At 40.6% G+C, this 13,327-nt stretch overlaps 1 protein-coding gene across 2 annotated transcripts in view; it reads left to right on the forward strand.

Annotated features, from left to right (window-relative positions):
* MRTFB (myocardin related transcription factor B) overlaps positions 1-13,327 on the forward strand; it is a 56,720-nt gene that overhangs the window by 16,291 nt on the left and 27,102 nt on the right. For both annotated transcript variants that reach the window (XM_060786356.2, XM_060786355.2), the window contains exons 3-5: positions 9,467-9,532; positions 11,546-11,601; positions 12,026-12,101. In XM_060786356.2, the coding sequence (XP_060642339.2) occupies positions 9,467-9,532; positions 11,546-11,601; positions 12,026-12,101 (198 nt within the window). The remainder of the gene's footprint in view (positions 1-9,466; positions 9,533-11,545; positions 11,602-12,025; positions 12,102-13,327) is intronic.

Genomic DNA, 13,327 nt, shown 5'->3' on the forward strand with positions numbered 1-13,327 from the left:
TTTTAATTATATAGATTTGTTATGCCTTCTGAGTGTTCAATATCAAGATGTGCATGGATATGCACACTCACACCAAACCCATTTATTATTTAGATTTTAATTGTAAATTCTAGTTTTATTTCTTTGGGGATGTATGTAATTTAGTATCTTGGCTCTTTCTTTTTATTTCTTTTGGCTAGAAGACAGGACATTCTAATAAGAATGTGCCTGGAAACCAGTCAAGCTTCCATTTGGTGTGGTCTTCATCATAGTTGTACTTGTTTGACAAAGGATACTTAATTGAACCCATGTAGAAACATTTGCTTTATTTTTTAGCTGCACCTTTTTTAGATTTGATATCAAGGTTTTCCAACTAATTTTCTGAATAAGAATTGTACACTGTCACACTCTCAATACAAAGAGGCCTAAACATTATATGGTGCATAGTACTGTCAGAAAAATATAACAGCCAGAGGGCAAATAAAAGAAGATTTATTTGAAATCATTTAAAAACCATTCATTGTTTACACAACCCATACTTTTGCGGAACTTAATCTCTCTTGGGATCAGGTTCTCTTGGAAAAATGAATATTAAACTTTCAGATTATATACAAGTAGCATGTAGAAGAATGGAAGAAAATTTAGACCTATGCTAATTGACAGACATTAGGTTTGTTACTTTATGAATTACCTTACCTTAGGCGATCCCTCGTTTTCCGAGTATGATGGTCCTCCAATGTTCTTGTGGGTCCGTAAGTGGCTGTGGAGCCCTATTCTTGCTCTGCACCTTCTTCCGCAGTGAGGGCATTGGTTTCCAGGTGGAAGGCGGTCCCGGTCGGGGTTGGCTTGACGCGCCTTCCTCCTGGCACGTTTCTCTCTTTCACCCTCCACTCGTGCCTCCTCGAATTCTGCAGCACTGCTGGTCACAGCCGACCTCCAGCTGGAGCGGTCAAGGGCCAGGGCTTCCCAGTTCTCAGTGTCTATGCCAGAGTTTTTAAGGTTGGCTTTGAGCCCATCTTTAAATCTCTTTTCCTGCCCACCAACATTCCGTTTTCCCTTCTTAAGTTCAGAGTAGAGCAACTGCTTTGGGAGACGGTGGTCAGGCATCCGGACAACGTGGCCAGCCCAGCGGAGTTGATGTTGGAGGACCATCGCTTCAATGCTGGTGGTCTTTGCTTCTTCCAGCACACTGACGTTTGTCCGCTTGTCTTCCCAGGAGATTTGCAGGATTTTCCGGAGGCAGCGCTGATGGAATCGTTCCAGGAGTTGCATGTGACGTCTGTAGACAGTCCACGTCTCACAGGCGTATAGCAGGGTTGGGAGGACAATAGCTTTATAGACAAGCACCTTGGTCTCCCTACGGATGTCCCGGTCCTCAAACACTCTCTGCTTCATTCGGGAAAATGCTGCACTTGCGGAGCTCAGGCGGTGTTGTATTTCAGCGTCGATGTTGACTTTGGTGGAGAGGTGGCTGCCAAGGTAGCGGAAATGGTCAACATTTTCTAATGTTACACCATTAAGCTGTATCTCTGGCATTGGAGAGGAGTTGGCTGGTGACTGCTGGAAGAGCACTTTGATTTTCTCAATGTTCAGTGACAGGCCAAGCTTCGTGTATGCTTCTGCGAAGGTGTTTAGAGTGGCTTGTAGATCTTCTTCTGTATGCGCACAGACGACATTGTCATCAGCATACTGGAGTTCTATAACAGATGTTGTTGTAACTTTGGTTTTGGCTTTCAATCTGCTGAGGTTAAACAGCTTGCCATCTGTCCGATAGATGATTTCCACTCCGGTGGGAAGCTTCCCATCAACAAGGTGAAGTATCATTGCGATGAAGATGGAGAATAGAGTTGGGGCAATAACACATCCCTGTTTGACACCCGATTCCACCTTAAATGGGTCACTTTGGGAGCCATTGCTGTCCAAGACTGTTGCCATCATGTCATCGTGGAGGAGCCGCAGGATGTTCACAAATTTGTTAGGGCAACCGATTTTGTGGAGGATGGTCCAGAGAGCGCTGCGATTCACTGTGTCGAATGCCTTGGCAAGGTCGATGAATGCCATGTACAGAGGTTGGTTTTGTTCCCTGCATTTTTCTTGGAGCTGTCGTGCAGTGAAGATCATGTCCACAGTTCCTCTGGAGGGGCGGAAGCCGTTCTGGGATTCTGGGAGGGTGTCTTCTGAGAGGGGCAGGAGGCGGTTTGCAAGGATTCTTGCGAGGATTTTCCCAGCGGAGGTTAGAAGGGAGATACCTCGATAGTTTCCGCAGTCTGTTCTTTCCCCTTTTTTGAAGAGGGTGATGATGGTGGCATCCTTGAAGTCTGCTGGGATTTTCTCGGTCACCCACACTTTTTCTATGAGCTGGTGGAGTTGGTGTGTCAGCTCAGGTCCTCCCTCTTTGAAGATTTCAGCAGGGATCCCATCCGGTCCGCTGGCTTTGTTATTCTTCTGCTGGCTGATGGCATTGCTGACTTCTTCCAAACTAGGCGGTGCTGCAAGCTCATCCCTGGTTTGTTGTTGTGGGATTTGTGAGAGGACCTCTTCGGCCACACTGGAGCTGCAGTTCAGGAGGCTTTGGTAGTGTTCTTTCCAACGTAGTGCAATTGAGTTTTGGTCCTTCAGGAGTTTGGTTCCATCTGATGAGCGTAGAGGCTGTATGCCATGGTTTCTTGGTCCGTAGATGACCTTTGTGGCTTTGAAAAATCCCTGAGCATTATGGGTATCTGCCAGGTGTTGGATTTCTTCAGCCTTCTTTGTCCACCAGATGTTCTTGAGTTCTCTTGTCCTTCTTTGGACCTCGGCTTTTGCACTAGCGTAGGTCTTTTTCTTAGCAGCACAGTTGATGTTTCTCTGCCATGTTTGGAAGGCTTTCCTTTTCTTGTCAATTAGCTGTTGGATCTCGATGTCATTTTCATCAAACCAGTCTTGATGTTTCTTGGCTTGGTATCCAATAGTTTCTTCGCAGGCTTGGATGATGGAGGTCTTCAGTTTGTTCCAATGTTCCTCAACATTTTCGGGGTGTTCTGTGGGTAGATGGTAGAATTTTATGAATTATGGATGGGAGGATGAAATACATTTAAAAAATAAAATAAAGAAGCTATCCTCCCTCTTTTTCTAACATTGTCCCAGACACTCATATCAACCAATATCCTGCCTATTGATCTTATTGATCTTAATCCTGCCTCTGATTTGGTCAATGCTTTGCACTCCTTGGATGTGTGCCAAGCTTTCTTAAACTGTGGATCCTGTCCCCAAATGGGAGTCACCTTAGCTGAGTGTTGGAGTCATGAAAAAAATTGATAACAATAAAAGGTTTATGAATGCCACCAATGTATGCCAATCTGTTAGCAACAGTGTGCAGTGTTTACAATGGACCCGGGCAGAAAATGCTTCAGCTATACTCCACAAAAAAGTACATTAGCCTGTTTAGCAAGACTTGCAAATGCTTATTTGTAATAAGTAAATGTTTGATTTTGATGGCTATTTTATATATCCACATATCTAGGGTCATATAAAAATGTATTGGGCAGAGAGGGGTCGCAAGCAGAAAAGGTTTAAGAAGCCTTTCTTTTGGCTAATAAAGAGCAGGCAGTTACTGCTAGACTTAATCCCCTCCTCCACCACAGTCCCTTTTTCCTTGCATACAAATAGCCAAAATAAATAAATCAGCCTGGAATATCATCTAGCTACAGCCACTGTGTTCTTGCTTCCACTCTGAACTCCTTCCTATGTGTGGCTGAGAGGGGCATCCTCACCTAAAGGCTGTTACGCTCCAACATGCTTTCAGCCCTACACTTGAATGGAACATTACAGGGTAGACTGTAGCCTGAGGGCCCTACCACTTCTTTCAGCAGTTGGTCCCATTGCCAAATTGTTCTTACAGTCAAGCTGTTCCTTCTAATGTTCAGTCGAATTTCCCGTCATAAAACTTAAAATCATTAGACCTGGTCTTGCCTTCTGAGGCAGCAGAGAACAATCTGTGCTCTCCCCTCTGTGATAAACCTGGAGGGATTTAAGAGAGCAATTGTCACCCCGCGTTTTTCTCTTCACCAGGTCAAACTTGCCCAACCCCTTCAACCCATATGTTTTTCCTCCATTTTTCTTATCTTTGTTATCCTTGTCGCCCTTCCATGAACCTGCTCCATCGTATCTATATGCTTCTTAAAATGAGTTGCCCAGAACTGAACACAATACTCCAGATGAGGCTCAACAAGCCCAGTATACACTAGGGCTATTACATTGCTTGACTTAGAAACTGTGGCTCTAATAATGCAGGTTAAAATATTCTAAAATATTTTTGCTGTAGCATCAAATTGTTAGCTTATGTTCAACTTATTGTCAACAATACTTCCAACAATAATTTCATGTTTACTACTACTGATCAAAGCATTCCCCGGCCTGTGCATTTGGCTTTTGTGGCCTGAATATAGATTTTTGCATTTATCTTGTTGAACTTCTGTTAATTTCAACAGATGATAAGTTTATCATGAGCTAGCAATGTGATGCAATAGCAAAGTTATTTTAAAATATTTTAGTTTAGTTTTCTAGTTTATCACCATGCTTTTCAATTTTGCTCTTTTCCTCCAAAATGTTAGCTACCCCTCCCAGTTTTGTGTCATCTGCAAACTTTAAGGATTCCCCCTAAATGTTGAAACATATCAACTCCATTTCATTCCAAACTGTTATTAAAATGCCTCTCCAAACCATTATCTTGAAATGCCATGAAATGTATCGAAATCCATACCTGTTGCTACAATAATATATCTTCAAGTTTGGGGAGTATTCTTGTCAGAACGCATTCTTACAGTAATTCAAAATTGAAAGAAAGATACTGATTACTTAATGTGTCAAACAGCTATTTTATAAGAGCTGCAGTTTGCCATTGTCTGACCCACATACAATCAAAGAAAAGAAAGCACCTTGTCCAGGCACATCTGCCAACATTCATTGTGAAGGTGTTTTGTTTTCCAAACTGTTGATTCTCATTATGAGCAGCAAAAATCAAGTCACAGCAAGCAGAAGAGACATACTCTTATGTCAGACTTCAAAGGGGGTTGCAACAAAATCTGCCCAACCTCTAGCTGGAAAATAATGCTCGAAGAAACAAGTTAAAAATACGACAGTATAAAAATCTAGGCATGCATTTTCAAGATCTGAATTGACTTGTTAGTGCTTATTGTGTAATCTCAAAGTATTACCTTCCTCATATTACAGAACACTCGTTATTACAGATCCTGGCAGAATTCATTCAGAAGTACACCCTTCTTGAAATTACCCTCTTGTCAAGTAAACTTTTCTCAGAAATCATAAAATCTTAGATTTGGAAGAGACCACAAGGGCCATCCTGTCCAACCCCATGCCATTCAGGAAAATACAACCAAAAGACTGCTGAAAAATTACCATCCAGCCTCTGCTTAATTCCTTCTGCCCCCTTCTCCCAGTCATTATAAATGAAAAAGGAAAACGTACACCAGTCACAACCTCTTGCCTGGCACAGTACAGGTGTTCCTACTGATAAAAGATGTTTCTGTAAGGCTCATCACACTGGTATAGTGGGCAGAGTAGTCATTCTCAGTGATGCACAAGAGGACACCACCTTGATATCAGAAAAGGATGTCCATCCAACATTGGACAACCCAATGGTGGCCATATTTGGATGAATACTGATGGTGAGGAAACAGATGGATCGGTACCGAGATTCAAATTGATGGGATGAGTGGCAATGCACCTCATGCACATGGTACCATTTTGTAAGATAGCGAGTATGAGTGGTACGAGTGAGCATCTCCCCTCCCCCCAGAAGTGTTCCCAATGGTATCTATTTATAAGTGATCTCAAGTTCAATGGGGAATCTTCTCTATACTGAATCTCAAGGAGATGCCTTTCTTCGGAAATGGTCAGGCTGCTTACAGACCAGTAGCCAGTGGAGCTGTTGGTTTAGTAAGGCTATATGATCTATTTCCAAAAATGTCATAGGCCGAAGTTCTTTGTATGAACGGAAGTTTCTGTCTTTTTCAAAGACAGCCCCAACTAGAATGCATTACAGCAATTATAATGGGATGTTATTAAAACACTGTTGCCAGATCAGGGACTGTCACAATTGGGACACTAGCTTGAAAATCACTCCTGGGGTTTATTTATAACTGCTTGACTCAGTGTTTGTCAGATGATTCTGACCATCAAACTGCATGTTGAATGTAAAGTATAGAGAAAACTAGGCTAGCTGAAAGGGAGAGGAGAGAAGAAAGATTGCGTGGGAAGGAAGCAGGTTTGTACAGGGAGATACGATCCGTCAAATAGCCTGGACCTGAGCCATGTAGGACTTTATTGGTTATGATCAGCACTTTGAATTGTGCCCAGAAACAAACTGGCAGGCAGTAGAGCTGTTGCAACAAGGGAGTTATGCACTCCCTGTAGCCATCCCCAATCTGGCTGCAGCTCTTTGCACAAGCCAACAATTACAAACACTCTTCAAAGGCAGGCTCAAGTAGAGCATGCTACATTAATCCAAATTCAATGATGATGATGATGTAACCAAGACATGTATCACCATGGCAAGATCTGACATCTCAAGAAATGGGCACATTTGGCACACAAATTTTAAATGTGCAAAGACACTCCTGGCCGCCACAGTCAACTAGACCCCCAGGTTCAATCCTGAGTTCAGAAGGACACCCAAACTATGAACTTGTGTTTGAGGGGAATGTACCCTCATCCAGCACAGGTTAAATGTCTATTCTCTGATCTGCATTCCAACTGTCCATGAGTACTTCTGTCTTCTCCAGATACAGTTTCAATTTGGTTGGCCTCATCCAGTCCGTTACTGGTGTCAGGCATTCCTTTAGGACCAAGACATCTTTCTTGGCTTTAGGTGGAAAGGGGTAGCAGAGTTGGGTCTCACCTGCAAATAGATAGCACCGTATCCCAAAAGTCCAGATTACCTCTCCCAGTGGTTTCATGTATATGTTCAATAACATGGGGGGAGGGGGGGGACACAAACTTCTGAGGAACCCTACAGGTCAGTGGTTGGGACTCCTAACAGGAATCTTTCAGCACCACCTTCTAGATTTGGTCCTCCAGGAAGGAACAGAGCCTCTATAAAACAGTGCCTCCAAGTGCCATCCCAGTGAGCCAATGTGTCAAACGCCACTGAGAAGTCCAGAAAAACAAGCAGGGACTCACTCCTCCTAGCTAGTTCTCTGTGTAGGTCATCCACCAAAGTGGCCAAAGCTGTCTCTGCCCCATAATAAGCCCTGAAACCAGATTGAAATACATCCAGATAATCCATTTCATCCCCAACCCCCTGGATTTGGGAGGCTCCAAGGATCCTGTCCACATCCCTAGTTCACTGGCATTCAGTCAACCAGAACTTCCAAAGACACCTATGTGGATTTCCCCTTTGGAAGCGGGACAAAGAAGGCTACTGGATTGGACAAGGTGGCCCACCTATAGAGATACTCTAACAAAGAAAGACGGCAAGTTACAATTGAAAACGAAAGAAGAGATAGCCCAACAATTTAAATCATTTTCTTGGTTCCAACATCTTCAGTTAAAAGAATACTTCAACAAGGATAAAGATGCAGGCTTCCTAGAGAAAGATGATTTTTGGGAGAGAATAATACGAAAAGACAAGAAGAATATAACTAATATATATAACAAGTTACTCGAATGGGCTACGGACACAGAATCCGTAAAGGAGTGCATGACAAGTAGGCGACAGATATAGACAGACTAATAAAATTCAAAGAATGTGAACAGATATGGTCCAAAAAATTAAATACACGTACTCCACAGATACGAAAGAAAATTGTTACAAGATGTTTTACAGATGGTACATGACTCCACAAAAATTAGGCCTAATGTATAAAAAAAAATAACAAATGTTGGAAGTGTGAACATCAAGTTGGAAGATTTTACCATGCATGGTGGACATGTACCAAAGTAAAAACCTACTGGAAAACAATACAGGAAGCATGTGAAAAAATATTCCAAACTAAAGTTCAGATGAAACCAGAATACTTCCTACTAGGATTAACTGATGAAGAGATTGAGCTGGACCAAAACAAAGATACCTTATTTACCTATTTAACCACTATGGCCAGAATGGTGCATGCAAAAAAATGGAAATTAAGAGAATTAGCAAATTCAGAAGAATGGTTAAACAAAGTCAATAAATGAAAGAAATTGATAAATTGATATTTGCTTTAAAAGACTCGCATGGAAGACCGATCAAGAAGACAGACTGGAAATTATTTGATGACTTTATGACTGACATTTCCAGAAACCAAAACTGAAATCAAAATTGAGAAGAAAGCAGGATGAAATTAAAGAAATTAAAGAAGGGAGAAGCCATTACTGAGAGAATCTCACTAATAAGGACTAAAATCTTACAATGTGGAGAAGGAGATTTGGAAATAAACAACCCCCCCCCTTTATACCTCTTTCATATGGTCATTCCTGCATGTGCCCAATTTCGACTTACCCCCAATTTTTATTCATGTAAACACAGAAATGCGTTCAATAAAAATTTATTTTAAAAACCAACCAGAACTTTCAAACAACTTGCAATAAATAAATAAATAATTCATAAATAAATCAATGATAACACTATGTAAGACGATAGTTGTTCCTGGGTTATAAATGTCATTTCTTAATTGGTTCTATTATAAAAACATGGAAAATGTTTATTAAACTGCAAAAGCTTTGTATTGTCGAAGGCTTTCATGGCCGGAATCACTGGGTTGTTGTAGGTTTTTCCGGGCTATATGGCCATGTTCTGGAGGCAATTTTTCTCCTGAGGTTTCTCCTGCATCTATGGCAAGCATCCTCAGAGGTAGTGAGGTCTGTTGGAAGTAGGAAAAATGGGTTTATATATCTGTGGAATGACCATGGTGAGACAAAGGACTTCTGTCTGCTGGGGCTAGGTGTGAATGTTTCAGCTGATCACCTTGATTAGCACTTCCAAGCCATTGAATGCTAATCAAGGTGATTAGCTGAAACATTCACACCTAGCCCCAGCTAGGACAGAAGTCCTTTGTCTCACCCTGGTCATTCCACAGATATATAAACCCATTTTTCCTACTTCCAACAGACCTCACTACCTCTGAGGATGCTTTCCATAGATGCAGGCGAAATGTCAGGAGAAAAATTGCCTCCAGAACATGGCCATATAGCCCGGAAAAACCTACAACAACCCTGCAAAAGCTTTGTTTTTGCAGTCTGCACAAAACATTAAAAATGGCATATGAAATGTTAAAAATGGCACATTGAAAGGTTAAAGATGGCAGCTTTTGGAGTATAACTATTACTTTCAAAGTAAGTACTGCACACTTATACAGGAAATAACATTTTCAAACCAGAAACAGATTTTTTTTCCAAATTTTGTTACAAGTTGCTCAAGTTTCATTGTGTTGCATGCAGTGTATTTTACTATCTGTAAGATGATGTTCCTATTTAATAAGTAATCATCCCATCTCTTTTTTATTGCCAGTACTGCAATTGAGGCTACAGCAAAGGCGGACAAGAGAACAGTTAGTAGACCAGGGAATCATGCCACGTAAGACTATTTTTTTCTTCCAAGTTTTACAACATTGAATATGGACTTCTGTGTTGTATGCTTTCAAGTCAATTCCAATGTATGATGATCCTATCACATTTTTTTTTTGGTAAGATTTGTTCAGAAGGAACCTTGCTTTGAGGATTAAAGAAGACTGCCTAGATGGACTGCTTTCAGTACAGTATTACTGTATAGACCAGGCATGGGCAGACTTCGGCCCTCCAGGTGTTTTGGACTTCAATTTCCACAATTCCTAACAGCCGGTAGGAGTTGGAAGTCCAAAACACCTGGAGGGCCGAAGTGTACCTATGCCTGGTATAGACCCATGTATATGTAAATTGGTGCAGTTTTTAAGGTCAAATTTTTGACATAATTTTTTGAGTTATACATGATTATAATTCCCATAAAAATGCAAAGGGAGATTCAATCTTGTACACATACAAACACAATCTGTATCTCTTCATTTCCATTTCAGAGTTATTTCTATCAATGTAAAGTTTCATAATGAGATAAGACTAGGAACAAATAGTATTTTGCTATTAAAACTAACGTTTACTTTATTGAAATGATACAATTTATGGGAGAATTAGATAGGTTAAAAAACTAATTTCTACTACAACCTAATTGTAATCGTTTGAATTTAAAACTGAGAACCTTTTGTACCAAAGTGGAGGATTTGCTTTCAAAGTTTGTTACTTGACTGTAATTGTATTGCTTCCTTTCGTAAACAGTTCAGCAAGATTCAAAGATTCTCTTCACAGGATAACTGTATGCTTTATTGTCTGTTACAACCAGAATGGAGGTATACTGGAGGAAAATGTTACTATTGTTAATATATCGGTTTATATGTAATGCCAAGTCATGTTTTGATGTTAAATGAACTAGCATTATGTTCACAAGTTTTCCTCTCCCTCTCCATTTGTGCAGTGAACTCCATTAGTAACTCCCTAATTTGCATCTAAATGGTTTGTGTAAACCCTGCAAACCAGGTCTAGAAACTAAGGGTGTACTTACACTGTAGAATTGATGCAGTTTGACAGCACTTTAACAACAACAACAACAACAACAACAACAACAACAACAACAAAACCCTAGGAGAAGGGCATTGGTCTTTGCTGTGTAATGCGAATATCTGAATAAATTTATTTTACATTCAAATACACATCTAGTCTCTCCTAGATGTGTATTTGAATCTAGGAGGGTCTAGATGGAGTTTTAGCACAGCTGGTAAATCATCAGCAATTATAAGATCTAGCAACGAAAAAGGTTGCAAGTTCGAAGCCCCAGGTTGATGTTAGCTGCCAACTGTCAGCCTATCTCATTGTTTACTTAAGCAATTCAAAAACAACTTTAGCTGTGATTAGAGAAATTAGGTACCGCTAAAAGCGGGGGAGGTGTTTTACAACACCATAAAGAAAAATATAAAAAATGCTGGGCGACCAAAAGGAAGGAGCAAGTCCTGACGTCTCTTTGTCTTAGAGGATGGGGCTACAGCATCCCCTGGACTCGAGCCCAACCTAAGTCGAAACAAACCACCTCCTTCTGTTCTGTCTTTCTGTGTATTGTCTATAGAAAACGGCAATGAATGTTTGCCGTGTATGTGTACTGTGATCTGCCCTGAGTCCCCTTCGGGGTGAGAAGGGCGGAATATTAATATTAATAATAATAGTAATAATAATAATTTAGTCCCCTGATATATGCGAGTTTGTCCTTGTTCCTTGATTATTCTACACCATGGTCCTTTAGAACTCAGATTTATGATATTAATTGGACTACCTGGAATCCAATTTATTGGTGAGTTGCTTTTAATGCAGCCTATGAAAGCCCATAATTAGAACAAATGATGGGAGAATCGCAGACAAGTGCTCTATTACTGACACAGTATATTTGAGATTAGCTAGTAAAAACTAACTTGAAAGAGTAAACAATACCCATATTTTCTAATTGTGTTATTTACTATTTTTGCTAAGTATTTCTACATATTTATGCCACTCTTTTACTTCCCCATTGTAGCCTTGAAGAGCCCTGCTGCATTCCATGAGCAGATAAAAAGCTTAGAAAGAGCCAGGGTAAGCAGTCACATTTAAGCATGCTGCTTTCTTTTTCACACATTATTTGTCTTTAGAAAAACTGTGAAAGAAGAATCAGAAGAAATAGATTATAATTTCTGTAACTAATACTAGTTGTTGGTTTATTATAAAAAATTGTATGGAATCATTCCAATATGCTATAATAGGAGTGTGTGAATTTACTTATTTCTTCTTCCTCTCTAAATTTGAAGTCTGGTAAAACAAGATGATGAAGAACCCCTGATGTAAGGTCAATAGTATTTAATGATGTTTAAGGAGCAAACTTTGTTTGCAGTTCTTGTAATAAGCATGCTGTTTATACAGATTAGTTTGATCATTATAGAAAAATGAACAAGTGCAGTGCTGGGGAATGACATCCTTTTAAATTTCTTCACAAATTCATAATGTACATGCTTTTTTCCAGACTGAAAACTTTTTGAAGCACAAGATACGGAGTAGACCTGATCGATCAGAGTTGGTCAGAATGCACATTCTTGAAGGTGGGAATGTTAATGTCTTGCTTTCTGCTTATTTTTGTCGAGTCAGAGCAACCAGTCCATTATATTACATTTCTAACAGAACAAAGCAAACAAACAGAAAAATACAAAACTTGTGAGTTTGGTAGTTGGTTAAATGTCCTTTGACCAGTATCTGGCCACTTCGAATGCCTCCGGTGTTGCTGCAAGAAGGTCCTCCATTGCTTTCTGCTTAACATGTTTAAGTATAAACAGGGGGACTAAACTCTTTAAAGAAGAGCAGTGGATCTCCTTTGGGAGGGGAAAACACTGGCTGGTTCTTTCAAGGTACTCTTCAACTCTATCAAGACCCTCTGCATTGTAAAGACTTTTTCAGTCTTCCACTCCTTCCATGTGAAATCAAAGTTCTCTTTAATGCTAAGACCAGCAGCACTATAGACCAGGCCTGTACAACATGCGGCAAAGAGCACAAGCTGTTGGTGAAGTCTCCACTGCCCACTCCCAAGAAGGAGGGAGGAAGGGTAAGGGAGGAAGAATGAAAAGGAGGTAGGAAAAATAGGGGAGGTAGGAGGAAGGGAAGGGAAGGAGGAAGAGAGAGAGAAAGAAAGGTAAGAAAAGGGATTGGGAAGGAGGGAGGAAGAGATAGAGAGAAAGGAAGGAGGAAAAAGAGAGGGATGGCAGGAGGGAGGGAGAAAATGAAGAAAGGAGGGAAGACAGAAAGGGAGGAAGAGGAAAAGACAAAGGGAGAGAGAGAGAAAGCCAAGAAAAGGAGGGTAGGAAGAAGAGAGGGAGAAAAGAAAGAAAAAGGAAGATAGAAAAGGAGTAAGGGGGAAAAAAGGAAGGTAGGAGGGAGGGAGAAAAGAAGGAAAGGTACAGAGCGAGAAAACAGAGGGAAGGGAGAAAGTAAGAAAGAGAGAAGGAGGAAAAAAGAGGGAAGGAATTCAGAATTCATAAAGTGGTGCAGTAATTTGAACTCCAGACTGTAGCTCTGAACCCACTGGGTGACTTCGGCAAGTCACACTCTCCCAGCCTCAGAGGAAGACATGAGAAAACCCCTTTTGAAATAATATTGACAATAAAACTGTGAGAAGGTCGCCTTAAGACTGAAATGACTTGCAGGCACACAACAACAGCAAAAATCCCAATTAATCATTAATTACACCTTACTAGGAAAATGGGGTTCTAAAAACATATTTGTGGCTGCCAGACGCCTGCCCTATTTAATTCTGGCCCCTTACTAGTGCGAACCT

This window comes from Anolis sagrei, chromosome X (genome assembly GCF_037176765.1).
Source record: "Anolis sagrei isolate rAnoSag1 chromosome X, rAnoSag1.mat, whole genome shotgun sequence".
Lineage (NCBI taxonomy): Eukaryota > Metazoa > Chordata > Lepidosauria > Squamata > Dactyloidae > Anolis > Anolis sagrei.